At 40.4% G+C, this 22,902-nt stretch overlaps 1 protein-coding gene across 9 annotated transcripts in view; it reads right to left on the bottom strand.

Annotated features, from left to right (window-relative positions):
• ELMO1 (engulfment and cell motility 1) overlaps window positions 1-22,902 on the bottom strand; it is a 527,822-nt gene that overhangs the window by 339,534 nt on the left and 165,386 nt on the right. For all 9 annotated transcript variants that reach the window (XM_040644094.1, XM_040644098.1, XM_040644097.1 and 6 more), the window contains 4 exons: window positions 17,198-17,233; window positions 10,060-10,159; window positions 2,313-2,464; window positions 107-185 (listed from right to left, as the gene is read on the bottom strand). In XM_040644094.1, coding sequence (XP_040500028.1) covers window positions 107-185; window positions 2,313-2,464; window positions 10,060-10,159; window positions 17,198-17,233 — 367 coding nt within the window. The remainder of the gene's footprint in view (window positions 1-106; window positions 186-2,312; window positions 2,465-10,059; window positions 10,160-17,197; window positions 17,234-22,902) is intronic.

The following is a 22,902-nucleotide window of genomic DNA, read 5'->3' as shown; positions in this document are numbered from 1 at the left end:
AGCCGGGAGGCCCAAGGAGTCCCCAGGATGGGAAGGAGAGGGCACTTGATGCCCTGAAAATTGCCAGCCCCGAGTACAGTCTTATGACCAAAGAAATGCAACTTACCTGCCTTCTCTCATCAGGGGCCTTCAGGAAAAGTGCGTTAATCACTGCAATGGTATAGGTTTGGATCTCTTGATCTGTCCTATAAAGACACAGAACAATACAGAAAGTCAAAATAGGCTATCTCTGAGTCAGACCATGATAAGGATCATGATCTTCCCAAAAAAAAAGATGAGAAAGGGATGACCTAGAAAATGCAGGTGGCAACTGAGTGAGAATGTATTTTAACCATCATGAGGAAGGAAACACAGCTGGGGGGGGGGAGGGTCGGCGGCAATTACTATTACTAGCTGGACAATTCACTGCTCAGCAGAGATCACCCAGAAAGTAAAGGTAGTCAGCTGGCTCTCCTCTTCTTCTCTAATGGTCTTAAATACATGAACCCAGGGGTTGTACATGTGTATGTACGTGGGGAACTGTGATTTTCTGTCTGATATATGAAGTATATCTGGGACTAGACGTGGGTATCCCTACACTCCTGGAAACTGCTTTGTCTCCATGGCAATGCTATTACGTATTCTAAAAATCTATTTCCAAATAGAAACTTTTTAATAACAAAAAGAACAAGTTTTTATTTTTAAAATTTGCAAATTTGCTTTTCACTGAAATGAAATCAGAAATTCCAAAGGAAGCAAAAATTTCAAAGAAGCCGCATGGTAAACAGTAAATAAGGACCCAAGCCAGAAACAAAGAGCAGCCGGTAAGCTACATTCAGAGATAATTCAGGGAGAGGCCAAGGGCAGAACACAGACTTTGGCAGGATGGAATCCAAAGCCCAGTACCCCGCAGGCTGGCTGTGTGGCCTTGAATGGGGTCAGGGGGTGTCCCCAAAACAGTTTGCTCTTCTGTAACACTGGGGAAGAACACAGTTACTTTAAGATGCTGCTTTTAGGATAAAATGAGTTAATGTATACAAAATCCTCAGTATGGCACTTGCCAAATAAACTCTCCACTCTGGCAGAGCACAAGTATGTGAATGCACAAGTATGCCCTCGAGATTCAGAGAAAAGACACAGACTGTAGAATTAATACATTTCACATTCAGGGAAATGTGAAACTGGTATTATTTCTAGAGCGGTTTCACACAAAAGCATCATTTTAGAGCATGTGCTCATTTTCCCCGAGGCCACAATCCACAGCTTGAGTGACTTAAAATTTTACATTTTGGTCACCTTCCCCTCTCCCAAATGAAGGCAACATCTAATGCACTTTGGTAGGTTTGCATTATAAACACAACAGTTAACATTTTTGGTATATTGAGAACTACTGAATATTTCCTCACAGCCCCAGCCTGCATTCTCAACCCAAACAGGCCAATCAGATTTCCTCTTGAAATTTACAAATGTGACCTGAGAGACCAGGGATGGCAGTTAATGGGAGTCAGGTCACATTAGTGCCAACCAGTACACTAGAGAAAAGGCCTGTTGTGACCAGTCCAGGAGGCCATAGTTTCTATCCTTCTCAAGGCTTAGCTACTGAAGTCATTCCTGGGCTCTAGAAAGTCCCCCAGGATCCTTTCAATGAACTCCCTGTTTGTGTAAGCCACCTCAGGGGGCTTGTTGCCACCTGTAACTCCACATACTTTAATTTATAAAGTAGCATTGTACAGTGGTGTCCTTCTCAGGGACAACCTTACTGATCACCTGAGTGGAGAGAAGGGGAAAGAACCCCAAATCCTGCAGGCTGCTAAGTGCCTTGTCTTAGAGTTCAAGCCTCTAGAGATAAAACACATACGTTAGAAAAGACAAAAGAAGGTTACTGTAATCACCTCAAGCCTAAGAAGGAAGACTATCTTGAAAAATTCTTAATTATCTATGAAAATACTCATTATATCACAGAAAAAACTATTTTTAATGACAAAGGAAAGATGCTGTTGAGAACTTAAGACAGCAAATTGTCCTATAATGTTAAAAGTAAAACTCCTTCGATATCTACCAACATTCATCAAAACTAAGGCCAGTTTTGCCAGGCGCTGGGGACAGAAGGTGCCAAGAATAGGCATGGGACCCCCCACCCCACAAGGGACCAGTCACTGCACCATTTCAGTGTGGTGGGGGATTGGTTTGGTACATGGTGTGGTTAGACACCAAATCAAGATTCCTTTTCTGTGTATTTAATCAAACCAATCAAAAACCTTTCCCAGGGCTGTATGACGGCTGTCTACCAGAATCATTTCCCCTTCCCACATGGGAGGTGACCACATGCTTACCCTTGAAGATGTGGGATAAGTTGGCCGATAGTGATCTCCTGAGCCACCTTTTGGTAGAGGTCGTGGCTATTGAGCACCATTGACTCCAAAATGGCCAAGGACCGCTGAAGGATTGAGATGTCCATGCCTGACTTGTTGACAAAACTTGCTATCTGGAAATCCAAGGAGGACACAATTGACCACTCAAAGTAAACAGGGCATAGAAGTACAGAAGGGTAAATCAAGGAAATCAGGAGCTCACTTAAGAAACACCAGACACAGAATGAAAAGTCTCTGGAATTATAGCTGAATAGTAAGAAACACATCAAGTCAGGGATGATTGCTCATATTATTACAAAGCACTATTGATATCTTATTTCTATAATTCAATAATAAGCAATTCTAAAAAGGAGACAGCTTCAAGGAATTATTGTCTGGTTTCTCTGGGATTTTTCTTCTGTGTTTTAGCTTTCAGAGGCCGATGATTTCAACACATACAGTGCAAGGACTCCTGTGTTTCTTTGAGGCAGTAATTTCAACATATACTAATAGCCATTCCCTTCTATTCCCAGGCTACTCCTTCACCCACACGATGCATGATTTTTATGTTCATATTATGACCCTGTTACATTCTTAAGGGACTCCCACAAATCACACTTGTCAACACAATTCAACTGGCAACTTCTCAGTCATTGGCTACTCTCCTTGTTATTCCACAATGAAACACTCTTTCCCCCATTCTTCCAATTTCTTATGGTTAAAACAAATTCTTCTCATCTCAAATTTAGCAAACAGGAAAACATTTAAATTAGCAGTGCTAAAAGTTAAAATAATAGCTTAAGCACTAAAATACGTTCTCTAAGGAATTAATCACTGAGGCCTCAAACATAATAAATCACAACGTAAGAAGGAAGTAAAATAAGGGTTAGAATAATGGATCACAGTAACCCAAACACATGGGTACCATAAAGGTTTTATTTTAGAGGCCTCATTAAAAGTTATTACTGTCTGTTGACAACTCACACTAAAAGGCTGTTATTACATCAACATAATGACTGCTTTCTTAAAAGCTAAATAATTTGGTTTCATGACAAACTGACATTTGCTCGCTTACCCCCCTGCCCAGTTTGGGGGGGGGGTGATTCTTCCTTTCTGCTGTCCCATCCACCCCTTCTCCTCATCCCCTCTCTCCATCCTTGGACAAAATAAAATGCAAAGGAGCCCATGGCAACTGCGGGTACCATCTCCACTGTTTCTAGCCAATGACTCCTTGGTGGAAGTAGGGGTAGCCAGTACAGATAACAATACCCTCTCTGCCCCCAGGCACATCTGGATCGCAGGGGTAGGAAATACATGACAGAAAGGAGTATAGTATAGTAATATGATGATTTTATAACTCCAAAAAGCTATTATTTTATAACAAAGTACAGGAAGAGTATGAGAACTTTAAGATTCTCAAAAGGCTGCTTGAGCGCCTTTCATGGCTAATAAACTTCTCCAATGTGTTTACTGTCCCTGGCAAGCCTTTGCCTTAATCCTCACAGTGTGCTCCCCTCTGTCAAATCTACCAAGCTAAGACCATCTTTTTCTGACAAAAATCCAATTACCCTCATCCTGAGCTCATGGTTTAACACTTCCTTTAGACCTCTGCTAAACAGAATGTCAATTCCGCACTTTCCTCACCAACACCTCCTCCACCATTTTCCATTATCCCAGCACAATTCTTGGCATTTATTAAAAAACTGAAGAACTCGGGGCGCCTGGGTGGCTCAGTTGGTTAAGCGTCTGCCTTCAGCTCAGGTCATGATCTCAGGGTCTTGGGATGGAGCCCTGCATCAGGCTCTCTGCTCAGGGGAGAATCTGCTTCTCCCTCTGCCTCTCTCTTTTGGTGCTCTCTCTCTCTCAAATAAATAAAATCTTAAAAAAAAAAAAAAAAAAACTAGAAGAACTCACACAGAAGTTTGTTGACAATACTTCTGATTTTCTCAGCACTCATGCCATCTTCCATGCTCCTTTTCTTGTCCTTAGTCAAAGTGGATGTACCTTTAAGGCTCCATGGAGAATCTTCCACCTGAGAGCCTACTGTCAACTCCCTCCCCCACCCTGCAGCCTTCACACCCTCTTCTCACTCATCCAAGAAATGTGTATTGGTTGGGTGCCACAAAACAGGCTTACACTGTCCTAGGCTCTGGAAATAGAGAAAGGAGCAAAACCCACAGGATGCTGAACTTCAAGGACCTTATAGTCTAGCAAAGACAGAGAGATAAAAAGGCATTTACTATGAAGTACGTTAATTGCTTATTCTTGGCATCCAAAAATATAATTCCATTTAGATATTCCAACAAAGCCTAAAATTAAATGGTGTGAAAACCAATCTCTTTGTCTTCTTAATCCTCCTTTCTCAATGATCACCTTTTATCAAGTTTGCCATCATCATTAATGATTCATAGTCTCAGTGCCTTATGTTCTGTCTCTGTGAACACATTTATGAGGTCCCCCCTTTGGTACACATTCAGGTGTACAAGCACAACATTGGCCCAGGGTCCCACTCATCCCTGGATCCCTAAGACAGCATCTTCTTCACTTTCCTCTCTAAGATTCCCCTCTAACACAATTTTATCCTCTACTTTCACAAATAACCTTTTGATACTATTTCCTTTCTCAAAATATCCAACCAGAACTCACGATGTTTTCTGATACAAAGTACACCTTCTGCTAATGGGTTTTAAAGTTCTCTACAAATTATCGGCAGTCATGTTCCCAAGGGGCTTGCTCAATGTTGTATAAAATAGTTCGTAGTTTTGCTTTATTTCAGGCATATTTGAATTCCACATACATATTCCATTTCCATTTGCCATTTCTATATATTTCTCTCCCATATAACTAATCCCTTACCGTCATCAAAATATTCTTTAAAATTATTCTTTCCTATTACCTCACCTCTTTGGTGATATATAGAACCTAACATTTCAGTAAATCTAGTGCAGGTTACAGATTTGATATTTATTTATTTATTTATTTATTTGAAAGAGAGAGAGAGAAAGCACAAGCAGGGAGGACGGCAGGCCGAGGGAGAAGCAGGCTCACCACTGAGCAGGGAGCCCAACGTAGTACTTGATCCAGGACCCCGGGATCATGACCTGAGCAGAAGACGGACACTTAACTGACTGAGTCACCCAGGCACCCCATTAGTGGCATTTTTAAACTAACTTCTATCTTTTGTCTTTATGTGTCAGTTGTTTTAGCCAGACATTTAAATGACCCAATATTGTCATCTAGCGAGTACTAATAACCAAGACATCAGTGCTGACTGAGTGGACATAATGACTGTGGACGGGCTCCTTATTAGTGCACATACAAATTCACCAAAATACAAATGTTATTTTCTATGTCTATTTAAAAAACTATGGATCTTAATAGTTACAGAGCATTAAAGATTTTCTGGTTAAATTTTAATTTCTCTTGTCTCCTCCCCCACCCCTGTCAAAAAATCAGTAATGACTTTCTTTGCCTTTAGATTATTCCTGGATCCATGACTGCACTTTTGGCTGACACAGGTGAGCTAGGCTAAGCCAAAGCACAGCTGCATGAAAGTAAGGCTGTACCACAAGAAAGAAGAGTGATAATTATATATACGACCTCCGCATGTTTCCAGTCATTTAAAAATGTTACCTAAATAACACGGAGGAGTATTTGCACGGCTTCTAAGAAGCCAAGGGGCATCACAGTGCATGAATCAATGACATAGACTATTAAAAGCACATAAACACTTCGTAGAATAACTTAGAATGAGATCTTAAAATTCTTCCATGCTATCAAAACTGGAAAGAGCCATAAAGAACATGCGGCTCCACTGCCGTATTTTAAATTATCTGAGCAGCGGTCCATAAATCTCTCAAGTTTTTAAAAGGTAAAAATTGCTGGGTCTCTACACTGAACTGGCTGGATGTTTGTCCAGGCACGGAGAACACTGTAGGGTGATCCAGACCTTCCTGCAGAGCTAAGGTTGCAAAAGAATTTGTATGAAACACTCCTTCCAAGAAAAGGCACTGGTGTTATACTTGGCTAAGGGAAAACCAAATCGTAATACAGAAAGTCCTAGCTTTTTTTGTGTTGTTTTATTTTGGTTTTGGTTTTTTTCTTTTCTTTCTTCTCCATACCTTCCTACCCTCTCCCTAAGCAGCAAGACTTTAAAATGCAACATTACGTATTGGCATCAAGAAATTCTATGTTTCAAAACGTTTATGAAATGATGTTATTTATTGCAGACAAAGTTTGTAAACTAGAATCTAGATCTGCACATGAGAAAACAGATAGTAAGGAAGAAGACAGGGGCTGGCAGGGAAAAAATATTTATCCAAAGTGGTATGAATTTGGCATTAATAGGAAGCCAAGTCTGGACCACAGAGATAAGCATCTTTTGTCAGTGCATTTCCTAGTTGAGTTTTGTCGAGATAAAGCTCTATTTAAAAGATAGTTGCCTGCATACAATTCCTGGGTTGTCTAAGTGCTGAATTTGAACCAGCTAATGAATAAAAAAGTTAACCTTACAAAAACTATCAATTATAAAGTCATTTTCTGATGAGAATTTTTCAGATTCACATTAGGGATTGAAATGTAAGTAGCAATGCAAAGGAAAGAGAATGACCAGGAATAAGAACATGACATTCGTTAAATGTATTACCTTTTGAGAAAATATTTAATTTTTTATTTAAACTGCCAAGACTGCTAGATTGGTTTTTTTACTTTATTTCCTTAGATTTTTTTTTTACTTAATTTCAGTGAGTGAAAACCATTTTCTTAAGTAGTCAGATATTAAATTATTGTCATTCTCTCTAACCCCTTCTCACATCATTTAACGAAAGACAGTTTTGTAATTTCCTTCCATTCATGACTGAAATTTGACTTGAAATATATTTAAATACAATGTCACTATGTTCCTTCTCTTTTTCAAGTTTTAGGGTTTAAAAATATGCTTCCAAAACAAATTTCACTCATTCATTTCACAGAAATGTATTAACTTCTTACTCTCTGCCAAGCCCCATGGATAAAGTCATGCAGAAAGCCGTGGTTCCAGCCTCCTGGGACTCATGGTCTGGTGGGAGCCAGTAAAAAGAACAAAGAATCCACAGAATGTGGTAAGTGTTAGCACAGGCACACACACAAGGTCCAAGGAGAATGGAGAGCAAAAGAAATCACTTAACTCCATACCAGTGAGGTCGGGGAGGGCTGAACAAAGGTGATGCTGGTTCAACAAGTCTTCAGGAGCTATTTTTTCCACCACTCGAAAGCACAGGTGCATGACCTGGGGGAAGGAGCCCTTAACCGAACCGATGACACTCCACTTCCTATGACATCACTTAACCTCCCCAAGCCACTGCATCCTCGCCTCCTGGCCAGAAGTAGCAAGACAGCCTGCTCAATTCTGGAAAGGACTGCTGTGAGATCAAAAGAGATATTATGGATGGGAACCTCTGGGTGGCTCAGTTTGTTAAGCATCTGCCTTCAGCTCAGGTCATAATCTCAGGGTCCTGGGATCAAGTCCCACATTGGGCTGCCTGCTCAGTGGAGAGCCTGCTTCTCCCTCTCCCTCTGCTGCTCCCCCTGGTTGTGCTTTCTCCTCTCTCCCTCTCTCTCTCTCTGTCATATAAATAAATAAAATCTTTAAAAAAAGAGAGAGAGAGATACTATGGATGAAAGCACAATACAACTTCAAGGAATTTGCATTCAGGACAGCATTGTTTTTAGAGCAAAAGAGGCTTTAACAACAGACAAGCTAGGTAATTGGGATGTAGGAAAGAAAGGCCTGCCAAAAATCCAGAATGAGTTAACCTTTTTTGTTAAGTATGAAAAATCCACAAAGCCCAGTATCTTCAGATGTAACTTGCTTCTCTAGATCTTTTAGCCTAGAAGGACAGAACAGTGACATTTGTTCCTTGCATTTATAATTTACGGCTTCCATTTCCTTGGCTTTCTCATCTACAATTGTTTCCTTTCTCTTCAGCAATTCGTACCACTGACTAATAGAGGCAAAAAGAAGCTTCCTTTTCTAGTGGTTCCCATTAATCATCTCCCTTGGCTTTATGCCCTTACACAAGGAAAGAGAATTCAGAGGTGTGTCAAGAAGGCCCTGGGTTCCCAATCAGCTCTTGTCTGAAACACATATGCAGCATCGTGCAAGCGTTCAATCTGGGGGGCTTCCCTTCCCAACACCCTCACTCAACAGACTAGGGGCTCTCCTCTGCCCTTCGATTCAAGGCAGCACCTCCCTCAAGATACGGCTTAACTTCAAAAGGAGAAGGAGTAACTTCACAGTGAGGGGACCCAGCAGGTATCACCTCAATCACACAAGCAAGGTCAACATCACCATTACTAACACATATCAACATGACATACCCCGATACAATGTGCTGACAAAGACACAATGTTCCTTCTCTAGTACTCTTCCCAAAAATGCATCACCTTGATTTAACCATCAAATATCAAACAAATCCAAATCGAGGGACATTCTACAAAATAAAGGACTCTTCAAAACTGTCAAAATCATGAAAGACCAGAAAAACCGAGGAACTGTCAGACTGGAAGACACTAAGGAGGCATGACCACTAAATGCAATGTTGGATCCTAGATCGGGTCCTTAACAAGACAAAGGACATTAGTAGAAAAAAATGGTGAAATCAAATAACGGTAATGGTATCGCACCACTGTTCATTGTACCATCATTATGCAAAATGTAACCTAGGGGAAGCTGGATGAAGGGCATATGGGAACATTCTGTACTACTTTGTGCAACTTTTTTATAAGTCTACCACGATTTCACTATAAAAGGTTTAAAAAATTCAAGTGACTCCTCTGGATTTTGCTTTGACTTTTCAGCTTTTGCACAGATTCTCTGAATGTATTTTAAACAACCCTTCCCAGAAATCAATACTTCTAAAATAAATTTATGAATTCCAAACATCTCTTCACTCCCAATACAATAGGAAGAAAAATGCCAATACTCTTATAAACCATTTCACAATTACAGAGAGAGGAAAAACAAATTAACCAATTAATAAGTAATAATAATCCATGATTTAATGCCACATTTAATAGTTATCAAGGCAGGACTATATATTTATTGTTCGAAGGAATTATAAGTTTGCAGATGTGTCTTTACACAACTCAACTGCAGGAAGTGGTGGGAGCTCCTCTGCCCTCTGTTCCCACACCAAGTCCACCTTTCCCATCCCTTTATTAGCTTCCTCCTAAAGGAGGAACCGATCCCAGAGACATTTACTGCACCGTGATTACAAGTAAGTGGTCTCAACCTAAGAAGATGAACCCAAGCACACCCCCTTCTCTTATATCCCTGCTTTAAACCCAGGCATGTAGGAAATCAACATACTCTGTCTCTTTCCCGTTCCCTGAATACCTGATTGAGGGCAGGAGGTTTAAGGAGGACAGAAGGAACTCTACTTAGGTCCTGAGAATAACCGAGTCCTGGACAGGGAATATGCAGGGACTGCTTCTGTGGTGTTAACAACATGACACTTTGATTTCCTTTGACTATGGGTTCTCACGTGCAAGCCCTTATGATCCTGGTGGGGAGACAACATCATCTCCACATAGGATTTAGATATCCAGATCCCCACATTCATAATACTTTCAACAGCCGCACCTACCTTTAACACAAAGAACTAAAGGAAACAATGACACAATATCCTCAAAGCAGAGCAATGTATCTATGAAAGTAATTTAAGCCTTAGAAAAGAACAATCTACATTACCTTCTTAATAAATGCCACTGAAAATGTATCCCAGGACACTATTCCATGGTCCATCAGCTCAACAAAGGCCGTCAGGGTGAAAGAGAGCATGTCTCCAAAGCTGGAAAACACAAAGGGGATTAATGGAGATGCGCCCAAGAGCTGAGCCCAAGAACAGGCACAGAAGTGACAAGGCTTTAGAAGAGTGAATACAACAGAATTGTAAAAGATCACTGAGATAAGCAGCTGGGCCATAGGAAACTTCGTCAAAAATGTGCGTCAACGGGAGGGAGGCAGGTGGGCTTTACAAAGAAAGCCAGGGCCTCAGTGGGACAGACCTGGACTGACTCTCACTCTGGTGAGCTACGTCACACTGGGCTATTCCCTAATCTTTCTGAGCCTCTGTCTTCTCAGCTGAAAAACTGAAGAGTGATACCTATTTAACGTAGGGCTGCTTGCAGTGCACTTAATACCCTGTGCAACATATAGGCATTCGGTAAATGATAGCTTAAAGAAAAGCTTCTCAGCCAAGAGAGGGCAATGTGCTTTTTTTATTATTCATGGGTATCTAATAATTAGAAATAATTCTAGTAAGAGTGTTAGCACTTTGCAGAGGATTTGAGCGGTGTGTGTGTTTGTGTGTGTGTGTGTGTTTGGGTGAGTGCTTACACACACACAAACATAGATACAAATATATATATGTAAGTAAGCATATTCATTTCTATGTTACACTGGCCAGAATTTTATCTTTCTTATAGAATATCTGTGAAAATAATGATTATTTGCTAGCCATAGACTTGCTATGATTTGGAAGGCTGTCGGAAGGGTCTAATGTGTGGGTGAGAAATCAAAACAGAGATCAGACGCACTCAAGCAAAAGCACTGTTGTTTTAAAACAGCTCCACCCATGTCCCTGATCAGACAATATTCTGGTTTCTAATGCTCTCAAAACAACACTTAACACTCAGAATCTTTTAGGGAAATTCACCTCCACTGTAAATTATCATCATAATAAATGTTAACTCTCAAGATAAGTACTCTCTCCAAGTACCCTGAATGAGGCCCAGCAGGATTTCTGCACTGTATGCAACTTCAGAGATTCATCTGATTTTTTTTAAAAATATAGTTGGTTGTTCAGATTTTGAATCTCTCGACCCCTACATAACCACAACTGCTATACTACAAAGGCTCATGGAATGTTTAGACCGAATCTTCCCATCTATTTTCAGCTAACAGGATAGAAAATAGTCTCCTGTTTCTTAGAAAACAGCTTCCTAACTTTCCTTCTTGCCAGGGCTCTCAGCCCAGGCTTGGGAATGACCTTGGGAATCCTGCATCACTTCAGAGGCCACGAGGCTCTCAGGAGAAGACCGTGATCAGAAGGGACCTGAGATCAGAGAGGATGGGATGTGCTTCTTTTAGGTAGACACCGTGGTGTGGGTAGGGTCTGGAGTCAGACAGCAGTTTCCCCTCCAGCGCTCAGTGGGCAAGCTACTGACGTAAGCTGTGCCTCAGTCTCCTTCCTTATTAAAAGTGATGGTGGGGGGGGGTGATACCTTACTCAGGATTTCTGGGGGAACAGAACAAGCTACCTTACTTCAAGCTTCTCCCGCGGTGTGTAGCACATAGTAGCCACATGTGAGTATTAGCTATGATCATTACGCAAAAGTGATCTTCTAGAAAGGTAAACGACGTCCACGGTCTTCAAATGTTTGCCTTCGTTGTGTCAAGGATTCTCTGGCCTTGGAGCCAGGGAGAAAAAAAGGCAAGGAAAGCCAAACCATTCAGGCCAGAAATACTTTTTTTTTTAAAGGCTTCTCTGGGTCAGAGACTGGCAATACCAATCTCACAGGGGCTCCTTAGGTGGCATGCCCCCCGAAAATAAATTCCAAGCCAGAAAACCGAAACTTCCTTGAAGGAATACATAAAGAGTAGAAAGATGAAAAATGGGTTAAAAAGAGTAGCAAGAAAGGTTAAAAAAAAATCCAGGAATGATTCTCTACAATGAATCATAAGAAAATCCAAACATCAGATTGTGGAAGGAAAATAAAATTTAAAAAAAGGAAACTGCCTCAGGTAAATAAGAGAGCCAGGTATAAAAGCAATTAGTAAGATTTATTAATAAAGTGTGTTGGCATTAGTAGTGCTGTGAAAACGTTATTACATAATGTATTGTATTTGTAGTAAACAATATTAGCTAATGTATTATTATAGTGTTATTAGTAACCATTATTAGCTAATTTATTTTCCTTTTTGCTTAAAAAGGGGGAAAACAAGCATATGGTAACTAATCGTTGCCATTTGCTTACACCTGGCAGGTTAAAAGACCTCACCCGCTAAAAGACTCCCATGTAAATGACATTGGAGAATGGCACCCACAGCCTCCATACAGCACAAACACAGCCTCGTGTTGTCACTCACACACAAGCACTGATACAGACAGTGACAAAGGAAAGCACACGCTATTGCAGTCAAACTCTTCTTTACATCCCCTGGAGCTGGTTGAGGCTGAGAACAGAGATGGTGTTAGTCTTCCTTAACTGCTTTAAGAAACGAAAAATAAGTTGTATTTATTTTTTTTAAGATTTTATTTGTTTTTGAGAGAGAGAGAGGGGGCGCACATGAGTGCACAGGTGGGGGTGAGGGAGGGACAGAGGGAGAAGCAGACTCCCCGCCAAGCAGGGAGCCTGATGCAGGACTCTATACCAGGACCCTGGGATCATGACCTGAGCCAAAGGCAGATGCTAAACCGACTGAGCCACCCAGGCACCGCCACCCACCCCTGCCAAAAATAAGTTATATTTATGCTCTCTAATTATTCAAAGGCAAAATGACTCTCTTCCCCACTCGAGGGGCCCATAATTCAAGTGGCCTTAGTAACCCCTAGGGATTGTCCCGCTTCCTCAAATGCTCAAGAACTCTGCCCTTGGACTCCTCAGACAGTTTGTGAGGACTTGGGATGAAAGATGGAGAGAAAGAGTATCATTTGGTTTCCAAATCTCCAAGCTTTGCTTTTGGGGCCAGGATTTCAATCTCCATGGTTGTGAAGGGGGTGGAGCACCATTTCTACAACTGCAGTTAGGCCTCTCTGTCTATAAATGTTGCATTATTTATATTCCTATTTTATAGAAATATCATCTAATACCATTTTATTTACACACATCATATATTTTATATATTCTATGTATGTTATTAGATCATATAATTCTATTTTATATTATATATAACATAAAGGTGTTATTAAATATATGTGTGTTGTATTATCTATTACATGATAAAAATATATATACACACACATATACAATATGCTATATATATGTGTGTGTGTATATGTATACATAGTGCATATATACCATAAATGCAATTCATTGTGACTGGTTGCTAGATGGCATACCAGGTTTCCACAAGAGAGAATTTTTTAAAAATTCAACCTCAAACCCTCAATTGCAAAGAGAAGATGGTCATGCTATATTTTTATTACATTCCAAATCAAGGGACTCAATCATCTAATTTCAAATGGTGCAGCTATAAAAGCCCTTATCAAACCCCGACACAGTTGTTTACTCTCATGCCTAGAGGAGAGACTGAGGCTCCAAAGACAAAGGCAGGAGCCAAGGCTCCCTTTCTGAAGTCAATGCCGCGTGCACAAGATCCAGGCTAAAAGGGTTGCAAGTATAAAGCAACCACATGGCACATGCGGGAGCACTTTTATTTGTTTGCTTTATTTGTTTTTTTATAAAGTGCTAAGCTAAAGATTTTGCAGTACTGACTGCCACAAATTAAGCCGACTGCAAACTTTACATTCTGGTCGAGAGCCATGTCACAGCCAACACACCATGTGTGCTGGAATGATTCAAATAAATGTTTCTCATCAACTCAGTAGAGACCATCTTCATTCCAACTAAATTCAGCCAATCTCAAAGCATTTCAAATTTAAGCTGCTAAATTTATAAAAGAACAGTGCTTCCAAATGTTTCGATTGGGTGCCATGTCCAAGGCAAAAGTGGAGATAAGATGCAAGTAAAGGCCACTTTTAAAGTTATCGATAAATCATACTCAATATATCCTTAATTCCTAAAGTTAATGAACATAGTTCTGCCCGCCCTTTGAATTTTTCCAAATGTTTTCTGTTGTATGTGGTAAAAATTATACACATAAAAGGTTATACATTTCTAAATCACCCTTTAGACATTCCCTTGGCCTTCAGATTCATAGCATGACGTGTGCAAACATTCTTCTGGCTCCTTTGTTAAAAAACTGAACTGCAAATCAGTTCTGGACTCTATTCTATTCCTTTCATCTGTCTACCCCCTTATACCAACATCACGCTGTGTTAATAACTTTATAGTAAGTCCTGAAGTCAGTTAATGAAATCCTCCAACTTGGTTCATCTTTGTTGCTTTTTCAAGACTATTTGGGCTATTCCAGATCCTTTCCTTAAATTTTAGGATTGGTTTGCAATTTCTTTTTAAAAAATCATATTGCATTGGGGGCACCTGTGTGGCTCAGTCAGTTAAGTGTCCAAATCTTGTTTTTGGCTCAGGTCATGATCTCAGGGTTGTGGGATGGAGCCCAGTGTCTGGCTCCACACTCAGCGGAGCGTCTGTTTGGAATTCTCTCTCTCCCTCTGCCCTTCTCCACCCCTCCCCCTCCCCCAGCTCACGCTCAATCTCAATAGATAAATAAATAAATCCTTAAATTTCAGAAGTTTGACTATGATGTTTCCAGATAATAGTTTTCTTTCTATTTATTCCACTTAGGATCACTGAGCTTCTTAGCTCTATAAATTTATGTTTTTCAACAAATTTTGGAAACTGTCAGGATTTCCTCAAGTATTTTTCTGCCTTATTCTCTCTTTCCTCTCTTTGAGACCCCAGTTAAATGTATTTTATATCAGTTGTTACCATCTCACAGATCAATTAGTCACTATCCATTTAATCCATTCTTCAGATTGAGCAATTTGTACTGATTTATCTTCAAGGTTACTATCTCTTCTGCCATCTTCAAGTCCCATACAGTGAATTTTTCATTTTAAATGTTATACTTTTCAGTTTTATAATTTCTGATTGGTTATTTTTTATGCTTTCCATTTCTCTGCTAAGACTTCTTGTGTGTGCACACATTATACTTTCTTCTTCTGATATATTTATAAGCGTTGCTTTAAAATCTTCATTTGCTAATTCCAACACCTGGGTCACTGCAGGTTCAGCTTCTACTACTTGCTTTATTTTTTTTTTTTTAAGAATGCGTCATCTTTTCTTAGTCTTCATATATCTAGTGATTTTTTTTATTATATTCTGAACATTGAGAATAAAAGACTGCCAAGTCTCAAAATCCAGTTTTGTTCTTCTGAAGAGTGTTTTGTTAGAGCAGAAATAAACCTAGCTAGAATCAAACTCCAAATTCTGCAGTGAGTGGCAGTTTAAAATCTCTTCTCAATTCTTGCCCTTTCTAGTTGCTGTTTTTACCAGGCCTTGGGGGTTCCCACACACATACACACTCACACACATGTACATTCACACTACTGATTTGGGTCAATTTTATAGGTGGATAGATGTAGACATGTACATATGGGCTCTCATACCCTTCTTTCATGGATTCTCCCTCATAAGGTAGCTGCTCTGTTAGCCCCAGACTGTATCTTATTAGTAACTTACCAAAACTGAGGCTTTCAGCCACCCCATGCTAACTGGATGAGCATGTATCTTCAGGCAAAAGCTACAAACACACAAATCTCATCTGAGGCCCATTTATTCTTCCGAGGATTGACCACCCTCTCTTTCTGTCTACTTTAGGTTGCTATCCAGTTCCTTAAAGCTGTTGTTTTTAGGTGTTTTTGTTTACACTAATTTGTCCAAATTTTATAATCATTATCGGTATTAGTCTAATTAAGATATTCTGCCATTACCAGAATTAAGGCCCTGAACACTGATTTTGTCTATGTTTGATAAATGAAAATCATGGTTCACATGTAGCCACACTTCCAGCATCCCTACATACCAAAAGATTAAAATGATTGGAAGATAAATTTTAAGAAATTATTTTGGTTTCAGAGCCCCCAAATTCCTCGACGTTAGCAAGTCATATGAGGTTGTTAGAGAAAAACTCTGTTTGAGTCCCAGCTCCACCACCTGATTTTAACTTCTGCATCAAGGAAATAATTCTCATTATACTGATCTTGTGCAGTGGATACAAGTGTGAATTAAAATGAATGTAAACACTGAGACAATGCCCAGAACAAACTCTCATAAAAGAGGGCTTCTGCTGCCATTACCATTGTGTCTACTTCATTAAATATATATATGCATATAAAGAATATTTTTAAAATTTTACCCTAAAAACTCAATAGTGCTTTCTACTTTATCAGGATTTAATAACTAAGGAGTATATACTTTTTTTCTATGTGGGAAGGGTAGGGAAAGAGACCAGTATTACACACTGAGGGCGACTAGAATTTCCTCTGAGGACTGAAAAAATAAGGTGCACATTTTCAGATGCTGTTCAGTCTTGCTTCTCAAATTGAAATTATCTGCTTAACAACTTGGCAAAATGGAAATTTGTTCTGCCTACTGTAGAGAGTTTGTTAGACCCTATTTGGACTCACCTTGTTCAGTGGATAAGAAAGGCACTGATGAGGAAAAACTCTAAGAAAAAGTTCTGAGATCTCCAGACACAATTATCATGCAATTCACTTGATAGGTGACTGAACACTTTCTGAGACTCCGAGTAAATAATTTTCATACCGCACTTCAATCCTGAATGCTTTTTTTTAACGTGGATCTTTTTCATACTGAGCCACTGAAGAAAATCAAAGACTTTTAACTTTGAACATCACATAGGCCACAAAAAAATAAGTTTTTGTTTAAAGTAATACATAAAATTATGCCTAGCCTTGCTCCAGGAGAAGGATAGCAATTCTGATGTAATCATTTTGTGGCTACAAACATAAAATATCCTTTCTACCACAAAGCAAAAATAGGCAGGGAGGAGTAAATTTTTGAAGAACCTGTTAATAAGAACATCAAATGAGCAAAAAAAAAAATCACTTACTCAAAATATCTAGATGCATAGTTATACAGTCAGTCAAAGGACAGGGTTTAATTATACAGAGAAGAAGGAAGTGTTACATCATCTATATTAATTGATCACAAATTCTTACCAAGGCTTCATGATCTTCTGCAATTTCTGGTATCGTCTGCAAAATTTGAAAAAAACAATATGAGGAGCATGTTTGAAAGCAATAATTTTTACACAAAGAACATTACCTTGAAGAAAGCTCAGGATTAGATATAGGGGAGATTTAACTGCCATGATGTAAAGGACTTTATTCATTTCAAAACATTATTCAAAGTAATAAACTGGTGTTCCCCGATGATAAGAAACAATCAAAAGACAGGGATTAAGCTACTGTAATGAACCCACTGCATTTACTTAAGAGTAAAGGCAACAGAACACTCTATCTGGATCAGAGTGAGTATATGTTCAATGGGGAGAAAAACCCTCAATATAAGACTGGGCATATTTTCAATGAAAAAAAAAAAATGGAGCCAAAAGGTACTAGACCAGTTCTTAAGTATAAGCTCAACAGTGAATAAATAATTGATTATCTTTCTTTGGGAAAATGCCCACTCATTCTACTTTGACCCCTCTTGAGAAAAGACTGCCTCTTTGTAGGGAAGACATCACAAGCTACTACAATAGTCTTGAACAACAGATGGAATTCTGTGATGGTAGCCTGCAAAAAAATGGACAAATCTCATCTGCAAGAAAGGACAACTATGCCTCTTTAAAAAACAGGTCAAGGAGATAAGGAAACAAGCAATGTTCATCCTATCAATCCACTTCCCAGCCCTCCAGTCTGCCAAATTTCTCTGGCATTAAGTATGTTCTTCCCTCTGTTTTGAATACCCCTCTGCTCTAACCAGGTTGTCCAACTAGCTAAGTTCTACTCCAAACTCCCCAGATTCTGGGCTCCTCTGGGAAGCCTTCTTGACCTCTGATTTCCCTTCCTTGACCAGACTGAGGGTGGCACTCACACCTGTACTTGGTGAGAGAAACATCAGCTGTATGACTTAGGTAGGACATCTCACTGTCCTTCCAGCTTCCTGAAGGCAGGGGCTTAGCACTGTGACTGAGCATATGTCAGGCATATGCAGAGTAGATAAGTAGCTGATGAATGATTTGGCTTTTCAGATGAAGTGAAGTTTCATTTTCATCCACGTAAAATGTAACCACTTCAGAAACCTAACTGACCACAAGGAGATCAGATCTAGTCTCTGGTAAATCGAGGGGCGGGGTGTTGGGTGATGGGGGTAAAAATGTGTATAGCCATCTTCTTCTTCCTCCTCCCATCCCCCACCTTTACCTACCTTTGAAAAAAAAAAACATTATTAGCTTCCATCCCTCCCTCCTTCAAAAAGCCACTGGGCAGGGTGAAAGTAATAGGTGACCCACCACAGGGAGGCAGACCTGAGCAGAGGTTGGGTCCTCTTGCCAGGGCCAAACACTACTGTCCACTAACAGGAACTGGGCTCCTTACAGAAATGACTCCTGCCAGGACTGAGGCAAGGAAAGCTCTAGATAAGCCCAGAGCAGCTCACTGAGCCAGAAAGGAATGAAATGCTCAAAGAATAATGGCAGACAGGTCAGAAGGGCACAGAAGGCTGCTTGAAACTTCCACAGCCAAATCTGGGACAGACTGAGCACCAAAATAAATAATAACAGTGACAGATCACAGCTTCCTGAATTAAACAGGACCGAATGAGTCCACGTTGTTTCAAGGAGTGGCATGCTGGTATTGTAGCAGAGCCAAATCTCTGGAGGAAAACATGCAAACCTGATTTGTACTGTTTTCTGTCCTCCTTCCTGTAACTACTCCAAAATTATTTATTAATTAATTAATTACAAAGTGGGGTAAACGTGTTACAGTAGAGACCCCTGGAAGGCACTCTCTTAAGTGGTCAAAGTGAAACCAGTCATAAGACACACGGACATCATGTGCCAGCCATAGGATGCAATGAAGAAAACCACAAGCATCAGTGATATGCCAGCCAAAGATGCGTAACATGGGTTTACAACAAGAACACAACACAGGCTAAGCCTGTAGAAAAAAAGCTGTGTCCCCATGGGAAACCGTGCATACTCTTCTGAGTTATCAGATGCCAGCCCGGTTTTCTCTAAGTTGTAGGTAACTGGTGAATATGTACATTTTGTCCCATCTCATAGTGATTTAATGGACTTCCTCCTTGCAGGTAAAAATCCAGTTCTGCCTCCATTTGCAGTTCATTTCAACATCCCTTTGCTCCACATAAATTGGTGCCCTTTTGACTCTTCCTTTGAAACCATTAAAACATCTGCCTCATTCCCTCATATCACAGGAGTAAAATTGTTTTAACACATGTTCATTTTTATATCTGTATGAGCCATGCTTTTATCTTTTCCTAAAAATCACCTGTAATGAATTACCTTTTAGCAAACCCAAACTGGAGGATATTCTAAAAGTGGCTGATCTATCATCTTAAAAAGTGCCAAAATCAGGAGAGAAAAGGAACCCCTAAGGAATAATTCCACACGGAAGGAGATCAGGAAGAGACAGGACAAATGGTGCAAAGGTGCTATCTGGAATGACTGGATTAAAGGACACAACAGAGACAAGTGTGAAACTTTATCTCGTAACTCTTCCAGTAAGTAGAGAGGCGTTCAGTTAATGAAACAAGGAGGCCATTAACTGAGGTGGCCCTAAGGCCAGAGGCCTATATAAGCAAACCCAAAACGAAGCCTGTAAATGCCACAAGGTTACAAAAACACAAACAAACAAACAAAAAACAAAAACAAAACAAAACATCCAAAACAGTATCTATGGATGACCAATCACAAACATCCAGCTAGGCTCTAAGCTCCTCTTCTCTATAAAAGTCTTTCCCCTGGCTCCAGCAGGTGCAGCGCTCCTAACCACTTCCAGTATGGCGCTGACCACTTCCAACTGATTTTTGCTCAAATAAATTCTTAAAAATGTTAATATGCTTCAGTTTATTGTTTAACAGAACCAGTTCAAAATAACTGTATGTGAAGGGTGTATCTGTGTGCATGTGTGTGTGCATGCATGATGTGCGCATGTAGTATATAAAAAGCTATCACTGCAACTTTTCCAAATCGCTTTCTGGCCTGGTGCCTGAGTACCTTCAGCTTTTTATATGTGTTCCACTTGCTGTAGCAGACTCTGGCCTTGGAAGGTTCTCCCTGACCAGTGCTTCTTCTCAACTCCCTCACTTTGGGTTCAGATTAAGCATAAACAAAGAGGAACTTTTTGTTGTGATGTCTCTTTTCCTAACTGAAGTTCTCTCTCTCTCTTTCTCTCTCTCTCTCAATATACCCATTTTTAAAAGAAACGTGAGCAGGAACAAATGATTCTAGAAAGGCTGATGTTTCGGGGTGGCCAGAAGCCTCTCACCTGAGCCCAAGGTGTGGCATTCTGTTCCCTAGCAGAAGATAGTCTCTTCTCCAAACAGGCTGTGTGACCTTGTCTCATTTCCATTTTCATTTCATTTTAATTTGGGCAAGCACACCCTGAATGTCCCTGTTAATCACTATCTTGAGAACGTACAGATCCCACCTCCTTCTCTATTCCCATCAAGCAGAATGTATACAAGGATGTGTTGTCCAGCCTTCAAGGTCAGGGGCTCCCGGGGATGCCCAACCCGGAGTGTCTCCCTGGTACCGAAGGGTGTCCAGATGGCAGGCCTTGATCTCCTTGGAACGCTGGCCATGTAAGAAGGGAGAGGCTGAAGAGAGTTGCCAGGCTAAGCTGCTGTGCTGTAAAAGCTTGCTGCACAGAGATCCCAGCAGCAGACGCTTTGTCCAGTTCACTGCTTCTGGACTCCTTGTTTGTAAGTTTCCCCAATCAACCTGTGTGTCGACCACTGTCTCCAGGTCTTTTCTTTGGCCTCACTGGACCCTCACCCTCCCTTGACTTAGAGTCTGCTGGCATGTGGCTGCACAGATGGGCAAAGACTCAGAGACAAAGCAAAGAGTGTTGGGAAGGGGAAAGATCCAGTATAAGGAGTCTTCTGCCACACAACCGCTGACAAAGCCCAAGATGATTGACCTCCTTGGTATTTGTGATGCGCATTTCTGGCCGGGCCCCAGGAGGGCTGTTCCAATTGGAACTCCCTGCGCTCTGCTGAGTGCAGGAATCCAAGAAATCCGGCAGACAGATCTGGGGAGACCCAGCAGCCTTCACAGCTGGGCCCACAGACCACACAGAGCAGCTTCTTTTTGGTCCAGGGAGCTGCCTGCTCCTCCCTGTGGCCTCTGTCCAAGGTGAAGTGCAGGACACGCACTGTGTGACCTGTACTTAGCTGCTAGACAGCAAGTCACTGATCAGCTTGGCCTGGCTTGGACCTTCCAAAGCAGCCAAGGTTTATGAGAGACACCAAATTCTTAGAAATAAGAGCATTAAGTTAAAGCTGATAATCCATGTCCGTGGAGGTTAATGAAGTTACTTTCGAAAAAACAGAGTCATTTTGTGGAAGCCGAAAGTTCAAAAAAGGTCATACATAGTCCAAAACTGTCATATCCATCTTCATGTTTTCCCCCATATACCTGCTCCCGTGTGCCTAACACAGTGTCAGAAATACTCAGCACTCAAGTAATATACACTTTACTAAATGAATAAAATCTGCAAATCCAATGTCAACTGTGGGTGCTAGGCAACATCAAAGCCGAGACATCATTCAGGTGCTTAATTCAAGTCATACATCAATTTTCACGTCTCCTAAGGAATGGCTATAGCTCTGATTCTGGCCTGGAGAAAATGATTCGAGTAATGAAAGGTTCATATGAAACTGTCTGTGTGTTAATGAATGATGACAATAGTTTTTATAAACATAAACACACATAGCTATACAGATGCACAGTCAAAGGTCCTCATCTGTGTCATATGTATGACAGAATGGGAAGGGGACTAATAAATTATACAATTAACATTGTTTGTTTTTAAGACAATTACTTGAGAGCTTTTTACATATCTCTCAAACTCTGGGACTCTCTCCACTGTTCCTAATACCACCAAATTTTGGAGAAATGACTTCAACCAAAAATAAAATAAAATAAAATAAAAAGCACTTGTAAATTCCCCAGATTAATGAGAAGCCCTCAACTATCTCACTGCTATTTTTCTTAGGAAAGCTGAAATCCCTGAGGGACCACCAGTCCAGTACTGGCCAGGGTGTTAGAAATGGAGAGACTCCTCCATGAGCGTTAAAGTATAAATGAGGATATTGCAGCGAGCTACGGGGCTGTTCTTTTTTTAAAACAGCTTTAAAACGTGTATATCCTCTGAATCAGGAATTGTACTCCAACAAAATACTTTAAATATTCACAAAGGTTCGACCAGAAGAAAAACTGATTAGAGAATGTTCACGATTGTGAAAAAGACCCCAGGACAATGGAAATGTCCAACAACAGTGAAATGGTTAATCATACTGTACACATCCTCCAAATTATCATACTGTACCTCGACTGTACCTCAACAAAGTTTTTAAAATGAAATAATATACAAACAACAAAAATGATGGTGGAAATAATACTAATTACATGGAAATATTATTAGGTACAAAAAGCAGGCAACAAAGAGCGTGAACATTTTAATTCTCCTTTTGCAAAGCCTGTGCATGTGTGTGTATATCTAAAAGAAATACAAAAAGGGGACGCCTGGGAGCTCAGTCAGTTAAGCGGCTACCTTCAGCTCAGGTCATGATATCAGGGTCCTGGGATTGAGCCCTGCATCGGGCTCTCTGCTCAGTCAGCGGCAAGTCTGCTTCTCCCTCTCCCTCTGTGATCTCTCTCACTTTCTTTCTCTCAAAT

This window comes from Ursus maritimus, unplaced genomic scaffold (assembly GCF_017311325.1).
Source record: "Ursus maritimus isolate PB19 unplaced genomic scaffold, ASM1731132v1 scaffold_3, whole genome shotgun sequence".
Lineage (NCBI taxonomy): Eukaryota > Metazoa > Chordata > Mammalia > Carnivora > Ursidae > Ursus > Ursus maritimus.
This window is presented reverse-complemented; position numbering and strand designations above follow the sequence as displayed.